Genomic DNA, 21,083 nt, shown 5'->3' with positions numbered 1-21,083 from the left:
CATATAAGTGTATATACTTCAACACTCACACCCAGGATGTTTATACGAGTATTAGAGTAGTCCATAGGTGCTCGCTCGTGCCCTCCTGTCCTTTCAGGTCGACGTGCTTTAGCGGAACGGACTCGGTTTGCTTTGGAGAAAGTCAATTACAGCAGCGCTCAGTCTCCCTCTTATCCGTGTTGATATATGGATTATGCCGAATAACTTGGCGGGAGTCCATTGAGGAGGCATTACCCCAAATTAAATTTGTACTTTGTCTAAGGATTTGGGCTCCTTTGCTTATTTTACTATTAAATATCTGTGGAAGGCTGTAATCCCCTCCTGTCTGCGCGCCTGTCTCTCACTCGTTCGCACCCTCACCTTTATTATTTATATAAAAAAGCTCTAATTCCTCCTTATGGAGGAGGTAAGCTATGTGACGCGCCGCCTCCGAGCGTGAGCGCTCTTTAAAGGTGAGGAGTGCAGCTCCGTAATGGTTTAATTTAATTGTTCGGCGTCGTGTGGAATGAAGTGCTCTGTCAGAGGAGGATTAGCTTGCGTGTCGGTGGAGGGGAGGATGGTATATGTTTAAATTGATGGGTTATGCAGATGTACGTTACATTACATTTCGCCTTTAAATGCTTTTCCAAGTCACTGGATTAAAGCCATTTTAGTTTTGAGGCTGCTTATCACATAAACCAAGCTTATAGCCTTAAACCAACTCCTTGTTTCTACACTCACTGTCCAGTTTATCAGCTCCACTGACCACATAGTTTCACTCTGTAGTTTCCATCTGTTTCTCTGCTTACTTAGTTACCCTGTTCTTCAGTGGTCAGGACCCCCATGGACCCTCACAGAGCAGGTACTATTTGGGTGGTGGATCATTCTCAGCACTGCAGTAACACTGACGTGGTGGTGGTGTGTTAGTGTGTGTTGTGCTGGTCTGAGTGGATCAGACACAGCAGTGCTGCTGGAGTTTTTAAACACCTCAGTGTCGCTGCTGGACTGAGAATAGTCCACCAACCACAAACGAGACCACAGCGGTGTGGGAGGGTCTCTTAAACTGAATCTCTGCTCTGATTGGATCTGCTGGATGGCATGTTTAATCCTCTGATTGGCCGACAAGCGATGACAGAAATAACAGCAAAGTTTGTAGAAAAAGTAGCAGCTGGACGTTGATGAGGGGCTGAAAGATCAACTGTTTTATATAAAAATTAAAAGGTTTCATTCGTCAAATTGCAGGAGCTGTAATTTATTTATGGTCTACATCATCAACGTTGTCTTAACTCTGTTTTCTCTCTCTCTCTTTCTCTTCTTTCTCTTTTCTTCTCTCTTTCTCTTCTTTCTCTTTTCTTCTCTCTTTCTCACCTTCTCTGTTGCTCTCTCTCCTCCCTTCCTTGCTCACTCTTTCTTTCTCTTCATTCTCTTCTCTCTTTTTCATTCCCCCTCTCTTTCTCTCTCTTCCTTTTTCTGTTTTTCTTTCCCTCTCTCTTTTTCTCACTCTTTTCTTTTTCTTTCCCTCTTTCTCGGTTTTTTCACCTTATCTAACTCTGTCACTCTCTCCCCTTTCTCGCTCACTCCTCTTTCTCTTCTTTCTTTTTTTTTCCTCTATCTCTCCTCTTTCTCATTCCCTTTCTTTCCCCCTCTCTCTCCTCTTTCTCTTTCTCTCTCCCTTTCGTTTTCTTTCTTTCTCTCTGTCTCTCACTCTGTTTCTCATTCCCTCTCTCTCTCTCTCGCTCTTTTCTTTTTCTTTATCTTTCACTTGCACTTTTTCACTCTCGCTCTCTCTCCTCTTTCATTCTCTCTTCTTTCTCTTTCTCTAACGCTGTCTCTGTCTCTTTCACTCTCTCGCTCTCTCTCCTTTCTTTCTCTCCCCTTCTCTCTCACTTTTTTCTTTCTTTCATTCTCTCATTCTCTCTCTCATTCCCTCTCTTTCTTTCTTTCTCCTCTTTTTCTTTAATTTTCTCTCTCTCTCTTTCTTCCTCATTCCCTCTCTCTCTCGCTCTTTCTTTCCCCATTCTCTTTCTCCTCCCTGTATCTCTTTCTTTCTTTCTCCTCTCTCTCTTTCTTTCTCCTCTCTCTCTTTTTCCTTCTCTCTCTCTCTTTCTCTCCCAGCCCAGAATGGCTCCTCCTCAGTCCCATCATCATCATCATCATCATCAGTCTCGGCCTCCAGGCCCCCGTGGAGCTCCGGGTCTTTTCCCAAACCCAATCAGCCCGCTTTCCCAGCAGCCCCTGCAGCTGCTGCTGCCTCATCGCTCCCCGGGACCCCCGCACAGGCCGCAGCAGGACCTGCACCGGCCGCCAGCCCCCACACACGCTCACCCTCACACCAACCAGCAGCAACAACAGCAGCAGCCCAAAAACATCCACATCAACCCGCACTTCAGAGGCCCGTCCTCCTCGCCGGTGCAAGGTACGCTCACCAACACGGCGGTGAACCGATCACACTCGGGGCTCGCACTATCGATTATACCATCAGATCTACAGGTTATTGTGACGATAAATTGAGTAATCAGAGTTTTATAAAAACCCCAAACAATGAAAATGAACTTTAAAATCGCTTTACATCGAAAACTTTTGTTGCATGTTGTGAGTTGGCTGCAACATGATTTCCGTGCAACTTGACAGTTACACAGAGCAATTAAAAAGAATCAAGTTGCACAACAGTTAACCAGATTAGCAGCAGATTTTGTAATACATCTTATCGTTCTCACTATAAAGTCATCTGCGATGTGTAATTTACATATTTGCAGCGTTTTTGTCTTTGTATGTTTATTTCAGCTGTTATTGCCTTTCTTTATTTTCATTATCTGTGTTTATCGTTTGTCTGTTTATCTAGGGCTGTTTACTATGTCATAAATATAACGATTACATTAGTTATGATTGTAATAGCCAACTTGATTCTTGGTCATTCTGTCCTAGAAGCACTGCAAGTTCAGCCAAGAGCGCATCTTCATCTTCTGTAATAATTTCTTTATTCGAATCCCAAATGAATCTAAATTCTCTGTTAAATTTAGGGGCATCAAGAGAGGAAAAAATAGTAATGTAGAGATACTGATTGTGTTAACAGCAGGCTGACTAGCTTGCTAGTTAATACAGCTGGTTACAGAAACGTTAGCTTGGACACATCACCGCTGACCAAAGAAAAACGTCTCTCCATTTATTTTGATTTTTAGTTTTCTGCATTTAAACATGGTGGCTGTACTTAACGTTGTATGTAAGTTTCATGATGAATGGACCAATAGGAATGCTCTAAAATTACTTGGAATAAAATATCTTCACATTGACTTGCATTAAAAATTGCTTTCTCCTGTAAAGTTACCATCTTGGAGATACTTGTTTTTCTTTGGACAGGGACGATATTCTTGTTTGTTGTCGTGACTCAGGAAACTAACTAAATGGAAAACGTCAAACCTCGAGTAATTAGTAGGGCAGTGTCTCCTTTTCAGCCGCTCAAGACACAATCTGTTATTTTATTTTCCTGTCCGCTGATTGGGTGAAATCGATGGTTAGAAAGTGTCATTTGTCTTCAAGTGAATCATTATTGACATTTTTGATTGGCCGTTTTATGAAACCTGTTCTGCAAAATTGATATGCTTGCAGCTGTTGCGGCTGAGTTTCAAGCGAGTTGCAGGACACTTTACATCATGCAACTCAAGTGCAATTTAGTTTCCAAGCAATTAAAGTTGCATTGAAGTTTCACAGTGTATAGTCAGCCTAAATAAACAATAAAACTGTTAAAACCTTTCAAAGAGCCCAAATTACTGTATTAGGAACCCAAAAACATGAAAGAATTAATTAAAAAACATAGAAAAAACTGTCGAACGATTAGAATAATCAATCATGATGAGTCGCATTTGTCTTTTTTGCTCAAATTTGACCCGAAATAGATTTTTCCTTTTAAAAAGCAGTGCGTTTGGTAACAACATTGAGGTGGATAAAATACGCTTCATCAGAATCTTTAATAATTCAGTAACATTATTTTCTTCATTTTTCACCATCCATGTTCAGTGAGAGCAGCAGCGGCTGCACGTTCCAGCTGTGTGTTTGTTATTATCAGATGTTTCTGCTCTGTGTCCGGCGCATTAACCCTAAACCAGCTTTCAGAAATCTGTGCGGTGAAGTGATGTGCAGGGAAATGAGACCTTTTGAGTTCAGGCTGAGATCTCATTATGAGCTTCAGTCTCTGGGCGAGAGAGGGAGAGTCTGAGCTCTGAGAATAAACCCTCGCTCGCTCGCTCGCTCTGACCAGCTGTGACGAATGGGGACTGAGTGTTTATGGTGTCAAACATTTTTGGTTTAAATAAAAGTCTCTCTCTCTCTCTCTCTCTCTCTCTCTCTCTCTCTCTCTCTCTCTCTCTCTCTCTCTCTCAGTTCCATTGATGCCTCCTGCTCAGAACCAGCCCAGGCCCAACATCGGCCCTCAGAGATTTCCTGTAAGTAAATATATTTAAATGTAAATGTCATTAGTTGCTGGTAAGTGTGTAACGATACACATACTTTCAGGTTCAATGCGATTTTCAGCTCAAGATAAAGATTTGATTCAATTTTCGATGCTTGATATTTATTCAAAGTTATAATTCTGCCGTTGTTTCCGTCAAACTCGATAGAAATGCTTTACGTAATGATATTTTTTCTGTGAAAACCTGTTGTTGCATAGCTTTTGGTTCATCATTTAAAAGAAGACTTCCCCACAACCTACTGAAGAGGACGTTCTATATGTTTTGTTTCATTTTCCATTGAAGCTGTTATGAGGGAGATCCTTTGTCTCAGTCTTATAGAGCTGTTCGCACTCATTCCACTTAGAAAGGCTGTAGTCTTTTCTGCTCATTTCTGTCTGTACACTGTAAAAATAATTGTGTTTTAACTTAAAGTGAGGCCTGGCTGCCTGAAAATTTAGTTCATTGAACTTCCAATAGTAAGTTAATAGAAAGATAATCTGTGTTTTTTTTTGGTTAATTTATTATTTGAAGTTCATTGAACTCAAAATTTTACGGCAGCCAGGTAACTCAATAAATGAAAATGTGAAAGTTTTCCCCACCCCACATTCACATTCGCATCCCTGTGTTTCCTCACCTGTCATTTTTTTGCTGGGGGCGGTCACTGTTTACACAGATTTGATGTCCAAACCCAGCTTAAATGCCAACCGTTTTGATGGAAACAAGGATATGACAATGTCTCAGATGTTTTGTTGATAAATTAAAGTGTTTTTATTACATAGATAGTAAAAGTTGCAAGCGTACAGAATACTGTGCTCTTACGCTACTCTATTCTCTCTCCAACTGTCGACTCCGACTGACCCAAAATCGGCTGACTTGAGCCGACCAGCACAGACTCGGCCTGAATGAGAATCGGGGGTTCAAGTTTGTAGTGTAATTGTGGCTTTACTCTCTCAGGATGCTCCCAAATCCCTAACTTTTGGTTATTGATGGATGTTTCGATATAAAATGGTAAATAAAAAGGAAAAAACTGTGCACCCCGCCCACTAAGGGTGTAACACTGTAGAAAAATTAAAAAATGAACGTATGTAAGAAAATGTAAATATGTATTGTCAGTCTTTTCTGAGCATCTCCCATTTTCCATCTGTCATGGAAACATACTTCAGTGAGCAAAATTTAGCCCCCTGTGTGCTACCTGTCAGAGTAAAGTGGGAGGGGAGGGGTGGGGCTTGTGCTAAGGACACACCCACGCTAAACTGACTTTGCATTTTTCCGAAGATCTTATAAATTCTGGACTTTTCCTAGAGGGCTTTTGTTCCCAGTGGGGTTTTCTGTTGGAAAACTTTCATGCATATGAGTCAAACCAATCTGTGTAGAGCAGAATTAAAGTAGAATGAAGACATTAACATAGAAAATATCAGAAGTAGAATCAAATCTTGATCTTAGAATAAAAAATCGAGTGTAAATGTGTCTGAAAATAGAATTTTTGTCACCCGCGAAACCCTGTGTTGTTTGTAATGGGCTGACTTTCCTCAAACCCGGAGCTTTAAAGGTGAAATTAATGCAGTCACTCAACGAGCAGCTCCTGAGAGCCGATTCTCTGCCCGTCAGGTCGGAAAACCGCCCCTGGACCCTGCTCCTCTCCAAACATTTTAATGTTAAAATTCAAATGGAAGCAGTGAAAATGGAAAACGGATGTAAATGGCCGTTTTAGCGCTCGGAAAAAGATTAATCGTAAGGGTGACACAGACGGCCCCATCGCGCAGCGGCCAATACTGTGGTTAAAGTGATTTATTCCACAGGAGGAAGACGGATGTGCTGGCTGTTATAAGTCACAGATCGTCTGCTTGCCTCACTCTCGCTCTCTTTCAAGCTCGTAGACGCGCTCTGGTGACAGAAGAACGCAGCGGTATTCGGTAATGAAACATCGTCTCCTAAAGAGAGCCGGATCTTTAAGAACCTGTCACTCCTGTTCCTCCCTAGAACGGTCAATTAAAGCGATAGAAATTTCGCCTTATCCCGAATGTAGTTGATCAGGCAAGACATGTTTGCTGTCTGAAGTTTTTCTTCTTTAGTTTTAACACAGAGACATTTGAGGTGGGGCTGAACGATTTGGAGAAAATGTCTGATTGTGACTTTTCTGTTATCTGATATTGTGATTAATTTAATTGTGGTTAATTCTTGCAATTTGAAAATTGCACTTAAAACGGTCTTAAATTGCGATTTCAATATAAAAAACGATTCATATTTCAGCCCTAAGTGGCAACAGTATTCGAGTAGTTCAGCATTTGAGATGTAAACAGAGAGATTCAGAGTGGTTTGGTGTGAAATGGTTCAGATGTCTTTACAGTGGTGGTGATAAGAACCAGGGGTCGCCATGACTACAACACAAATATAGACATTCTATTTACTATCCAGAACCACCAGTGAACCTACACGAGTCTTCTGAGTTTATATGGAATGTTGATGATGGAAAATTGGAAAATCTGATATAATAAGTTTTCTTTGGGGACTATTTTGCCTCACAGCGCCCTGCATGTATCCCTCCACCATGAATGGAGTTTAAGTTTTCTAAACCATCATAAAACAGTGTCTCAGTCATCAGGCAGTGAATTCATAACCATTTCATGTAGGAACTTTCTGTGAGGGAGCTTTTAGAGGTGGACGTCTGGTTCCTATCACCACCACTGTGAACAGTTCTGACTCCGTAAGTTTATCCAGAACAGAGCGTTTCACACCAAACCACTCTGAATGACTCTGTTTACATCTTACTCACTTAGTTATACAGATCATTTAATTATGATAGAGAATCTGGGGTGGATGGTTCTATGTAGAACCTTTTTTGAAAAGGGTTCTATATAGCACCCATTATGATTTCAATCTTGTGACAATAGAAAAACCCTTTTGGGTGCTATATAGAACCCTTTTGAAAAAGGTTCTGCATAGAACAGTCTGTAGCACATTCTCCATCAATCTGAAGAGCCCTTTCATGATGCAAAGAACCCTTTAATAATACAAAGGGTTCTTTAAGCATTCATGGTTCTGTACAGACCTCATTCGTTAGCATCATGCTAATAAAATGGACAGAAGTTCACATAATAGCTTCTAGTTCTGTTTTTAGCTGTGTGAACTATGTTGGTTTGTTTTTATAGATAAAAGCACCAGAATTGATTAGATTATTATTAGATTGATTATTAGAGGTCACTCAACGAGGCACGTGTGATGATTTAGGCCTGCTGATTCCAAGATGCCAACCCAGTGGCTATAAGCTTCCATTACTTAGCTCCATTGGCCTCGTAGCTCCAGTGTAAAACTAAAGAAGTAAACTTCAGACTCCAGTCGTGTCTCAGCTGACGGACTACAGTTTTGGCGTAAGGCGGTTAATTTTGGAGGAATTGTGTAACTTTCATTTTTAACTGTACTGCCTCTTTAACAGTGGTCCTCGGTGGTCTGGATGAGGCTTTGCTCTGCTCTCCTCTCTCACTAAGAGCTTTTGGCTTTCAGGAGGCTGTGCTGACGGTTTGGAGAGCTGTTTTCCCCACTAATCTGGTCAGGGAGGTGCTCACATACCCCCCCAGATAGACGAATTCCCCCAGCTGTCTGTCTCCCACACCCAGTCTGGCACAAACAGGACGTCATTTAAAATGCCAATGACTAGACAGCCAGCAACTTCTATTAGCCCTCTGGGTGCCTGATTAGCATACATTATCATACAGGGACATCTAACCTTACTGCAGGCTGGGCCTCTCTCTCTCTCTCTCTCTCTCTCTCTCTCTCTCTCTCTCTCTCTCTCTCTCTCTCTCTCTCTGCTGAATATTTACTACTCGTTTCTGAATGTTAATCATTGCCATGTATTTGATTGATACAGAGCTGTGTTGCTGTCTTACTGCAGAAAACCAACATATTGTGCAACCCGTGTTCCTGTAAACGGGTGACGAAGCTGGGATTAGATTGTTTGCGAGTTGCCGTCAGGTTTCAGTCACTCTCGGATATTTTCAGAGTTTGTTTTTGTGAACAGCGCTATGCAACAGGGTGTGTTTGTTGCGCTTGAAATGTTTCTTCATTTGTTTTTGCTCCCTGTTGTCGTTCTGTGCGCCAAAGTTTTATTCCAGAGTGATGAAACGAAAGGAGTCATCAAAATTAAACTTTTATTGTTGATTTTCCATGTTTGATGTGTGTTTGATTAAATATGTTCCTCAATCCGGTTTTAACACAAAAGGATTAAACTTTGAGGAGTTGCTGCCTCAGTAAACTGGGTGGCGCTGTGCTCCTTTTACTCTCTAGACAGGGAGGGAGAAGAAGTCTAGCCGTTCACTAGCAACAGCTTAAACCAGGAGGACAGATAACACAGTTAGCTAGGGTTTGGAGTGTTAAGGTGGAGGCCTCGCTGTAGATTTCTACCAACAATTTAAATGGGTGTGAAAATGTTGTGTTACGCTTTTTGTTGGGTTTATAAAATTTTTCCAAATTTATTTTGAATGCAAAATCATAATAGTGGGAGGAGGAGATGAAATATGATATTTTCCTCACTGCTGGTATATCAGGATATCAAAAATCAGAAGGCGTTTCAGAGGTGCGGCGGAAATCATTACATTGCATTTAAAGAATAATTCCATGGATTACTTTTATATATAGTTCCTGCGTAATTAAGATGTAAACGTCGTTCAGAGTGGTTTGGTGCGAAACGCTCTGTTCTAGATAAACTTACGGAGTCAGAATTGTTCACAGTGGTGGTGATAGGAACCAGGGGCTGGACTCTTTCTACGTGTGTGTTTTTCTTAACTTCATTCTTAAGAAAATGTTATTCTTCAGATAACGTCTTAAGAAATCTTACTTTTTCATAACTTTAACTTTGTGTTATTCTTGAAAACATTGTTCTTAAATGTTTTCTCAATCTTACGACAGACTCACACTCATCTTAAGCTGTAAGAGTCGAAAAGGTGAGCATCTAAATTGATCTGCTCCTGCCCATCCTCGACTCTGTCTTTCCACCGTCACTCCACAATTATCGTATTTTCCAAAGAGGATGTTTTTTCCCGTTGGCTGTTTCTTCCACCATCACCTCTAGATCTTGTTTGCTGAACAAAATGTTGGTTTGATGTTTTTTTCCCCATTTTGCAGCTCTGAGTGGATTAAACTAATAACGTATTTGACCGTTAATACAAATGTAAAATGTATCCCGCTTCATTTATGGTATGAGGTAAAATTCGAAGTAGCCTTCATAAGAAAACAGTGAAGATTCTCTTAAAATATTAAGGAACTAATTACGATTATCTTCAGAGAATATTTGGGAATATTTTAAAAGTGTTTTTCGAGAATTGCATTTAAGAACATTCTTATGAATTTCTCAGACCTTTTTTTAAGAAAGCTTTCGAGAATCCAGCCCCAGATGTCCACCTCTAAAAGCCCTTCACAGAAAGTTATTACGTGAAATAGTTATGAATTCACTGCCTGATGACTGAGACACTGCTTTATGATGGTTTTGAGAACTTAAACTCTATTTACGGTGGAGGGATACATGCAGGGCGCTGTGAGGCAAAATAGTACGTGTAGAAGACTCGTGTAGGTTCACTGGTGGTTCTGGATAGTAAATAAAATGTCTATATTTGTGTTGTAGTCATGGCGACCCCTGGTTCCTATCACCACCACTGTAAAGACATCTGAACCATTTCACACCAAACCACTCTGAATCTCCTGTTTAAAAGTTGTCTCGGGGGCGGAGCACAAATATGTTTTTCAGTACAAATATTATTCTGTGGTTGCGATCGTGTTTTGGTGTCGCGCCTCTTCGCGTTCCCGTTATTCCAGTTTTCCACTGTTTTATTCCGGTCGTGCTGAGCTCTTGTTCCAGATTGGCAGCTGCTTCCCAGCTTCTGGCATTTGTCTTTCTGGCCCTTTCCCTCTATCTCTCCAGCAGATCATAACCGGTTACATATTGACCAGAGGATTAGCTTCTCGCTAAAGGACACTCTCCTTTTTTTCCCTTTTATTTTATCGAGCGAATGCAAACTTGCGGAGGTATTGTGGACGTCCTTAAGCTCCCATTGTGCTGAGGGGGACTGACCTTTTGAGCGGAGCGCCGAAGTCGCTGCTAACAATGCCATTCCTCCCGTCGGATGCTTAGCTAATCCGGCTGATTGACTTTCCGCTAAGCAACTTGGTGGCCGCTCGCCGCCTCACCTTGCCTCCTGCCTGAAAACGCGGATTAGGAAGCTCGATCGCATCTTAAGTCATTGCTAATGAGCCGGGAGGAGGCGAGGGAGGCTGTGTGGTCCGGCGCGGCTGCTCTGAATGAAGGTTAATTTCTTAAGAGCGGACGGACGGCGCTTTAAAAGAATAAAAGAGGTGGTGATGAGGGGATTGGTATTCAGCAGGAGGATTAGAGGATCGTTATCTGGCTTTTCCTCTGGAAGGTGGAGGATAGATTCTGAGTTTTGGGAGTTGAGGGAGAGGTACCGAGGTGCTTAAACTCCTTCATAGTCACTTTTTCTCTTTTCCGTTTTACAAATATTATACAGTTAAGACTTTTGACCAACAATCAGCACGACCAAACGCTTGTTTCCATCTGGTTTCCCAAAAGCAGCTAAACCAGGGGTCGGCAACTCCTCTTTTACTGCCCTGTTTCGGCTCCACTGCTGAATTAGATTTGTAGGTAAAAATAAAATAATCCTCCTTTACGGTAAAATATTACTGTAAATAGCAACACAGGCAACAGCCTCGCCTAGCCAGCGAACGAAACGGCAAAGAGAGAGATTTAAGACGAACATCGATAATTTGGAGACGAATGGACTTATTTGCATTTATAATCACTCCAGCTGGTTTCCTGATATGTTTACTCTGCAATGAGAAACTTTCAAACAATAAAAAGTTGTGAGGCTGAAGTCAAATTCTCCCATTCCACCTTAAATGGTGCAGCAGTTACATTCTGACGCCTCAGGCACCATTTAAGGTGGAACAGGAACATTTGAACGAGAAGCTGGCGAATGAGAATCTGACCTCAGCGTCGTAAAAAGTCGAACGTTGAGAGATATTTTACAAGAAACTGTTGTACTTTTGTGGAAATGTTTCCTGCTGGAGATGCGAGAAAAGTGGCTATAGCTGAGCTAAAGCTTAAAGCAGAGCAAAGTCAGTCTGCATTTTGTTTTTTTGTTTTTTTTTTTATACTGGTACATTACATACTTACATACTGAGCCATATTTACAGCCAAGATGGTAAAACTTCAATAAAATGTTGAGGCTCCCAAGATGGTTTGATTTTTGTTGAAAGGACAAAATGGCACTTCTTAACATTTTCAGTTGCCGACTCCTGAGCTATGTAGAGTACTGTAGACGTTACCATGACAACGAGCATCACGTGAGTCCAGTCAGAGTGAGATGAGCAGCAGTGAGCAGCGCTTGTGTTTTTAACTGCTTTAAAATGATGTCGGACTCAGGAAAACGTCCTTCACATGTCCTTATTAAAGAAGGCCGAGAGGAAGACGTCGTGTTCTGAGACACATAAGCTGGACGTCCGTCCCACCGCCGTCTTTTAAAGATCAGAGCATAAACTTCGTCTCCTCTGCAGACCAGTTTCTGCTCCGCCATGTTGAACGGTATAAACTCTCACTGTGACGTGACGAACATGATCAGAACGGACTTAAACTTTCTGATAGGGAATGTAATCAGATACAGGCGTTTACACGGATATTATTCTTCTATTTAACAGATTATTTACAGGATTACCCACCTCGATCAGTCGGATAGAAACTGTATTCCGAATGGCCTCGATCGGACTGGACTATTCTGACTGAGGTGTTTACATGGACGTATTCTATTCCAATTGAGCTATTAGTCGGATTATTAATGGATTATCAGGCTGCATGTAAACGTGGTTATTGGCTATTATATGTTTATAAGCAGGAGAAATAGGCAAGTAATTTTTGCGTCAGGCATAAAACGATGCTTGGACGTAATGCAGTGCAGTATTTTAAGCAAGTCATTCAGTTCATAGTTTTATTTTATACTGCTGGGGCTTTTGTTTGTTTCATCTTATCAAACTTCAGAAAAACTAAATATCATGATTCATATCATCTACGATGTGAATGTCATTTTTTTGCCATAGCGCTTAAATACAGTTCCCTGATCTGTGAGGTATTGTTTTCAATATTCTCTTCATCACGTCTCTCTTCAGGCTCCTGTGGACTTCCAGCAGCATCTCCAAGGCAATTTTGTCCAGCCCCAGAGACCCCCTCCCCAGGAGCCGTGGAGAGGACCCCCACCCCCCCACCAGGAGAGAGAGCCTTTCTTTAACAACGGTGAGACCAGCCTTCAGGGAACCCGTCAACTTAGTGCCGTTGCTGGGTCTAAATGTCAGCCTGAGCTGTAGATTATGATCTTCAGTCACCTGTCAGAGTTTCAGACTCAGAGTCTGGAACGACCACACAGTGAATTACCAAACTGAAGGAGCAGTTCAACCAAATATCAAACTCTCACAGTATTTTTCCACTTTTTCCTCAATGTAGTCCGTCAGTTAAGACACGCCTGGTATCTGAAGCTTGCTTTCAGGCATGTGTGGTGATTTAGGCTTGATACCAGCTGGTGGGGAAACTTCTATTCCTTGTTAGTTACATTAGCCTTGTAGCTTCAGTGCAAAACTAAAGAGGCGAACAAAAATATCTTGGCTGTTTGATTTAATTTGGGCTGTTAAATTGTTTTATTCACCTTACCACTCTTTAGTTTCCCTCTGAATAGACCACACCCTTATTTTTCATGTCAGTGCTGATAATTTCGAGATTATGGCTGAAATATTTTCAGTTGTGGAGTGGACGTGTGGTTCATTACTGTTTCAGCTCAGTCAAGGATAATGTTATTAATAGGGCTGGACAAATAGACAACATATAATTGCATGCATATAGAAATTGTCACAGTGCGGTGTTTTTCTGAATATATTGAGGCTGTTGTCAGTACTTGTAGACACTGACTGGCCTGTTTCATTACAAAGAGAGCAAAATTAATCCCCTTTAACTGAATTTAGTGCCAAATGTTGAACAAAAATTGTGTTTAGTTTTTGATAGTATATTTTAAAATGTAGGAGCACTTTTTTCTCCGTTCTAACTTCTTAGATGTCTGAAATAATAAATATTGTGACATATTGTTTCACAATTTATTTTTTTGCCATATTGCCCACCTTCTACATTTTATGACCCATTAAATGAAGCATTTCTGAGACAAAGTGCAGTTCATAGCTGCCATTACAGCCGAGTGAGACTTAAAGTACGACAAGAACAGCAAGTCTAAATGTTTTAAAAATCATATGAATGTGGCTTCATAGTCACTGCCTGAAAAGCAGCTGTGAGGCCTCCCTACGATTAGATTCTTCAGAAGACGATTCAATGCAAATTTTGCCCCAATTTGATCATATTTTTATACTTGGTAATGATTCAGAATTAAATATAATAAACTGAACACACAAATGTGACAGACCTATTTGCATAGTTATGTAGACCTTAATATACCTTTAATATAAAAAGAATAAACAATAAAAATATTATATACACAATAATAGTACATCCAGTATTACATTGTTAGATATGTACATATTCAAAAATTGATAATACAGTAAAACCAACAGAAAACATTATCTACAATGAAAAATGAGCACATGCTTTCTTTTATTATTATTATTATTATTATTATTATTACAGCCCTCGTGGTAGTCGTCATCATCACCATCGTCATTCTTGTTTTTTCTCCAGAACCACGCTTCCCTGGCCAGCACATCTTCGATCTCCCAGGTCCGGCCCCCCTCATGAACAATAATGTCCTTCCTCTTGCGGGTCAGGGCCCCATGTCGTTTCCCCAACCAGGGGGTCCAGGAGGTGTGGGTGGGGCTCCGGGCCCTGGGCCGGGCTTTGGGCCCCTTGGCATCGGCCAGGGTCAGGGGCCTCCAGGGCCCGGAGGAATGTTCCAGAGGGAGCCGCCACGCCCCAACCTGCAGCATGCCAGCCCTCCGGCGCCCCCCGGACCCCGTGGCTTCCTGGGTCACAGGCAGCCTTTCCCTCCCCAACAGCCAGGGCCCCCCTTCAGCCCCCAGCATATGCCGTTTGGGATGCAGGTACGCCAGAGAGTAAGTCCCTTCGCAGAGAATCCGCACGGAGTGTTTTTACGTTGATGCTTTTAATTTTTATGAATTTAAAGCGAAAAATATGAAAAAAACTTTCAACCTTAATCCAAATGTGATCGATCAGCTGAGACATGGTGTCTGAAGTTTGCCTCTTTAAGGCTAATTTATAGTCCGGGTGACAAGCGTCATTCGACAAAAAATGACATGAAAGAGACTAAATGTGTGTCTGCTGGGGTTTCGCAGACCTCGTTACGCAAATCAAAAAATCTGAAAGGGTGCAAACGTCGCACACTCTGATTGGATATAATTTCAAAGTTCTTTGTTCTACCGTTTGGCGCGGTCACTGTGTGCGGCTGTGTTTACTTTCTCACAGCTCAACTGCTTTCAGAAACGGAACGGTTTGCCAGCTGTTCAGAACCAGGACCAATAAACATTTATAAGACGATTTGTTTTTCATTTATAAGACGATCCAAGCAGAAAAGGCACCAGTGACAGTGTCGTAGAACCTCTTAAGACTAAAGTTAAGAAAAAGAATGAAAGAAAGAAGAAAGAAAATTTTCTTTGAGACACTTTTGTGAATCCGGCCCCTGAAGACTGGAAAAATATTGTGTATTGCAAAATTATATTTTTGCCATGTTGCCCATCTCTACGTTTTATGACCATTAAATGTCTTCGAAGCGTTTCTGAGACGACGTGTGGTTCGCTGCTGCCCTTAAAGCTGAGTGAAACTTAAAGTATGACAAGAACAGCGATCCTAGAAGTACAAACGTCTCGATAAAGACCTGAACGTGGCTTCGTAAAAGCCCAGTTGTTATTGTTGAAATATGAGCTCATTAAACATAGTTTTTACATAGTAAATAAAAAATTTATTTTATTAAATTGTATTTTATTAAAGCAGGTTCAGGCTTTTGTTGTCGGATCGATTACAAACATTGACACTCAAACATTCCAGCGTACAATAAACCCATATATATTTTTATTTATTCCCACATTTCTATCATGTTAGGACGTCGTTAGCTTTTACGACGTTTACGTTTCGGCAGTATTTCTGTCCGTACGTCACTCAGAGCATCGTGGGGTGCCGGAGTAAGGTGGGTGGGTCGGAGCTGAATCCTCCGCCGTTTCAGAAATGAAGTCAGTGGTTTTGTAGGTCATGTGAGTGATTTTACCGAAGCGTCCGGCTCCGCGAGTTAAATATCACGCTCTGATTGTAGGTTTTCAGAAGGGGTCTTGTGTAAACGTGTCTGAAGCAGCGGTGGTCCTGGCGCCCCCTCCTCAAACTGAAAACAAACCTCAGCCAACACTGCCCTCCAGTGTTCACCTGGTGTTCGTGTGTGTCTCTGGTTTGAGGTCACCGGATTAGTTTGGACACAGATTTAAAGATTGTGGTTATTTTTAATGGAGTTCAACTGTGTTTTTGAAGTTCTGCTCTGGTTCCAGCTGAAGCTGCTCCACTCTTGGGGTTAAACTGTTAAATTACTGCGCTTTGAAGTTGAGCGTAAATGTTTATTTTCAGGCTGTCTAACAATGAAAATAATTAAACTGCATTATTTTGGGTCAAATTTGTCTCCTTTGCTGAAATCCGACCCTAAAGAAATGTTTTGTTCTGCTTAAAATAAAAAACTGTGCATTTTTGCTTTAGCTACACACTTAAAGATGATCTTCAGTGATTCTTTAGTAAAGAAAATGGTTCTATATAGATCCGTGAACATTCAAAGAACCTTTTCCATGGTTAAATGGTTCTTTGCATCGTGAAAAAGAGAAAAAATATTTGTTACGATGTCAGGTATGTTACAATAGAAGAACCCTTTTTGGTGTTAAATAGAACCGTTTTCAAAAAAGTTCTATATAGAACCATCTGTAGCACGTTCCATTTCACCATGCAAAGATCCCGGTAACCATCCAAAGGGTTCTTTGAGTGCTCATGGTTCTGTATAGAACCTTTTCGAAAAGGATTCTGTGTAGCACCAAAAAGGGTTCTTCTCTTGTTACTGTGTCAGGCTTGTAACAATAGAAGAACCCTTTTTTGTGCTATATAGAACCCTGTTCAAAAGGGTTCTATATAGAACCATCTACAGCACTTTCTCAGTCAATCTGGAAAACTCTTTCACGATGCAAAGAACGCTTTAATAATGGGAAGGGTTCTTTAAGTGGTTTTTTAGTTTTATTTATTTATAGATTTTTTAGATTTATTGATTCCAGAAACTAAAAGTGCCACTTTCAGCTGTTTTCACGTTATCGGTGGCCTAAATTTTGATGCTTCCCTAGTTAGATTTTTATTATTATTATTATTATTATTATTCTTTCTTTTCTTTATTCGCCTTGATCTGTTATCCAAAAACGCCAGTCCTGCCACCCATTTCAGAACCATTTTTTTTATCGTGTCTTCATCTTAGCCTCTCGATTTCACATCGTTGGAATCCCCAGCGCCTCTTGAGGACCATTTCAGTACTGAATTAGCACAAATAATTTCTTAAAGAGCTTAAAAACATAATATTTCAAACCATAAAATTGGATTTGCTGGGCTTTGGGTTGAAAACTGCTTCATCTCTTATGCACGACAGCTGAAACAACTTCAGCGCTTCACTCTGCTTGCTGGCTAGCCAGCATGCTAAAGGCTACAAGGCTCCCAACAACAGAAAGAAACTCATTACATTTATAGCCAATTATTCACAAATGATGTGTGTGTGATGTTCAGACATATCAAAGAAATGTTTTGCATTGCAGAGTTTGCATGGCTGGTCGATTAGCTCGCTGAAGCTGACCTAACCAAAGGCGCGAACGACGGTTGTGGTGAATCAAAGTGGACGAGGACACGTTAAATAAAGTATTGAAATGGGGTTTGACTTTATTTGCCCTCCTGTCAGTGAGTTGCCGTGTGAGCTGTGGTGTGACAGCCGTGGGAAACGTAGGGGACGAAATGTCTCGCTGTTCACGCTGATGAACACGATAAGCTTGTAGGTCTGATTCCTTCCCTCCTTTTTTAATGGTTTGCATGTTTTTGTGATCTCCAGGGTCTCATGCAGCCTCACTCTCAGCCCCAGCACCACGATTTGCCTTCCCATCATCCTTTACACCAGCAGCAGCACAGACAGGACGTCCAGTCGCACGGTCACCCACAGCCGCAGCCTCCACCGCCACATAACCAACACCAACACCAGCAGCATCAGCAGCACCACCAGCGCCAACCCGGAGAGCAGCATCCCATCATGCACCTCTCCCACTCGCCTTTCCGCCAGCCCCTGCAGGGCGGCCCCAGGCAGATGCAGCAGCGCAGCCAGAACGGCCAGCAGCGCAACAACCCGGGACGAATGAGGATGGTGAGGCACTTCAGTTCTGCACTAAGAGCAGAGAATTGTGGGATTTGGAGTTTTTGTGATGCCAGTGTGTCAAATTCGCTTTCTCCTCATTCCTATGCAGGGAGCATGCCAACCAGTCAGCGCTCAGTGGCAGCAATGCCAACCAGTCAGCACTCAGTAGCAGCAATGCCAACCAGTCAGCGCTCAGTAACAGCAATGCTAGCCAGTCAGCGCTCAGTGGCAGTAATGCCAACAATTCAGCGCTCAGTAGCAGCAATGCTAGCCAGTCAGCGCTCAGTGGCAGTAATGCCAACCAGGCAGCGCTCAGTAGCAGCAATGCTAGCCAGTCAGCGCTCAGTGGCAGTAATGCCAACCAGTCAGCGCTCAGTAGCAGCAATGCTAGCCAGTCAGCGCTCAGTAGCAGCAGTGCCAACCAGTCAGCGCTCAGTGGCAGTAATGCCAACCAGTCAGCGCTCAGTAACATTAATGCCAGCCAGTCAACGCTCAGTGGCAGTAATGCCAGCCAGTCAGCGCTCAGTAGCAGCAATGCTAGCCAGTCAGCGCTCAGTGGCAGTAATGCCAACCAGTCAGCGCTCAGTAGCAGCAATGCTAGCCAGTCAGCGCTCAGTAGCAGCAATGCTAGCCAGTCAGCGCTCAGTAACGGTAATGCCAAACAGTCAGCGCTCAGTAACATTAATGCCAGCCAGTCAGCGCTCAGTAGCGGTAATGCCAGCCAGTCAGCGCTCTTTAGCAGTAATGTTAGCCTTTTTTTATTATATGTTTTAATACATTCTTCTATTTTCCAAAATTAAAGGATTTTCCCGCTTAAATGGCCAGAATGTTCAATTTCTCATTTTTAATCATTTCTTCGCTTTCACCGCATTCATTGAGGATTTGCTCGCTGGCGCCCTCTAGCGTTTTACAGACATTATTTGGCATAATGGATTTTTTTGGTAGAAATAGGAAAGTGTGCAGGCTCCCCGTAAACTGGCTCTGGTATGGTGATCTGCATTACTGATACAGATAAAGATTCTAATTCGTTCTCCTCTCCTCCTCCTGTGTCTGCAGGCGTCTCCCTCTTCCCTGCAGCAGCTTCAGAGTCCCCAGCGCAACAGCAACCTCCGTGAACTGCCTATCGCCCCCAGCAACAACACTGTCCGCCCCTCTGCGCCCGCCGGCCAGGCCAGGCTCGTAACCAGAGCAACCCAGGAAGTAAAACCCGGGCAAGGACTAGCAGCCGGAGCTGTAGGACGTGGGCGGGGGTGCATTGCTAAAGCAGCACCAACGCCTTCGACACCTTCAGAGACTAAGAAAGAAAGCCCACCCACTCAGCCCAGCACACCTGCACAGGTAACCTAGTCGATTACAAATGCACAGGCAAACTAGCCAAATGCACCTACATAGGTAAGGTAGCCAGACATACTTGCTGTGGAAAACAGACCATACCTGCATAAGTAAGCCAGCCAAGCACACCTGCACAAATAAACCACTTAAACACACCTGAACAGGTCAACTAGTCAAATACAGATGCACAGGCAAACTAAGCGAATACACCTGCACAGGTAAACTAGTCAAAGACAGATGCACAGACAAACTGTCTGAATACACCTGCACAAGTACAGTAGCCAAATACACCTGCACAGGTAAACTAACCAGATATACCTGCTGAAAAGTACTGTAAAGTAGCTCAATACATTTGAACAGGTAAACTAGTCAAATGCACCTGCCCAGGTAGAGTAGCCGACCACACCTGCACAGGTAAAGTAGCCGACCACACCTGCACAGGTATAGTAGCCGAATACACCTACACAGGTAAAGTAGCCGACCACACCTGCACAGGTAAAGTAGCCGAATACACCTGCACAGGTAAAGTAACCGAATACACCTGCACAGGTAAAGTAGCCGAAAACATTTGCACAAGTAAACTAGTCAAATACACCTGCCCAGGTAAAGTAGCCGAATACACCTGCACAGGTAAAGTAGCCGAATACATTTGCACAAGTAAACTAGTCAAATACACCTGCCCAGGTAAAGTAGCCGAATACACCTGCACAGGTAAAGTAGCCGAATACATTTGCACAAGTAAACTAGTCAAATACACCTGCCCAGGTAAAGTAGCCGAATACACCTGCACAGGTAAAGTAGCCGAATACATTTGCACAAGTAAACTAGTCAAATACACCTGCCCAGGTAAAGTAGCCGAATACACCTGCACAGGTAAAGTAGCCGAATACATTTGCACAAGTAAACTAGTCAAATACACCTGCCCAGGTAAAGTAGCCGAATACACTTGCACTGGCAAATTTGCTGAATACACTTGCACAGGTAAAATGGCCAAATACACCTGCACAGGTAAAGTAGTCAAATATAGATACACAGGCAAACTAGCTGAATACACCTACACGGGTAAAGAAGCTAAACACACTTGTGCAGGTAAACTAGTCAAATACGGATGTACAGGCAAACTAGCCGAATACACCTGCACAGGTAAAATGGCCAAATACACTTGCGCAGGTAAACTAGTCAAATACAGATGCAGAAGTAAACTAGCTGAATACACCTGCACAGGTAAAGTAGCCTAACATACCTGCATATGGAAACCCCCCCCCAGCCATCCCTGCACAGGTAAACCAGCCAAACACTTCTGCATGAACTGTCTAAATACATCTGCATAGAAAAACCACCCAAACACACAGACGCAGGTCAACCAGTCAGATGTACCTGCGCAGGTTCAGTGCTGAGTCAGCTAAAATTAACCAGTGTAATTTGAGCTACAGCGTTTAGTCATCAGTGTCAGTTTGGCAAAATCTTAAAACATTTATTTGGCATGTTAACGTTCAGGATCCGGATGAGGACGAGGAGACCCGTCAGTATCGGCTGAAGATCGAGGAGCAGAAGCGACTGAGGGAGGAGATCCTGAAGAGGAAGGAGATGCGTAGACAGATGCAGGCGGGAGTTCGGAAGAAGGAGCTTCTGGAGCGAATTGGGAGCCTGAATCCAACTCAGTCAGCCCCAGCACAGCTGGTCTCTCAGCCCCAGCCTGCCCCTCAGCCCGCACAGCCGGTCCCCTCCTCTCTCGCCCCAAACGGAGCACCGCAGGCGCCCAGCCTTCCCCGCGGAAACGTTAAAACACGCCTGCAGAGCGCCAGCCTCGAGCCTCACGGCGTCCAGCCTGAGCCCATCCCGCAGCTCCAGCAGCAGAGGAAACCTCCCACCAACCCTCAGAGACAGGTACTCCACCTGTGAACAGCGGCGTTGAATG

General features: G+C 42.7%; 1 protein-coding gene across 3 annotated transcripts in view; it reads left to right on the top strand.

The window, feature by feature from the left end:
• Positions 1-21,083, top strand: part of rbm33a (RNA binding motif protein 33a) — a 54,585-nt gene that overhangs the window by 20,012 nt on the left and 13,490 nt on the right. For 2 of the 3 annotated variants that reach the window (XM_036596096.1, XM_036596094.1), the window contains exons 9-15: positions 2,095-2,395; positions 4,357-4,418; positions 12,591-12,714; positions 14,155-14,525; positions 17,537-17,842; positions 18,890-19,171; positions 20,663-21,052. In XM_036596096.1, the coding sequence (XP_036451989.1) occupies positions 2,095-2,395; positions 4,357-4,418; positions 12,591-12,714; positions 14,155-14,525; positions 17,537-17,842; positions 18,890-19,171; positions 20,663-21,052 (1,836 nt within the window). The remainder of the gene's footprint in view (positions 1-2,094; positions 2,396-4,356; positions 4,419-12,590; positions 12,715-14,154; positions 14,526-17,536; positions 17,843-18,889; positions 19,172-20,662; positions 21,053-21,083) is intronic. The other variant, XM_036596097.1, reaches the window with a different exon arrangement.

This window comes from Colossoma macropomum, unplaced genomic scaffold (assembly GCF_904425465.1).
Source record: "Colossoma macropomum unplaced genomic scaffold, Colossoma_macropomum, whole genome shotgun sequence".
Lineage (NCBI taxonomy): Eukaryota > Metazoa > Chordata > Actinopteri > Characiformes > Serrasalmidae > Colossoma > Colossoma macropomum.
Note: the sequence above shows the minus strand (reverse complement) of the source record. Positions and strands in the feature narration are given on the sequence as shown.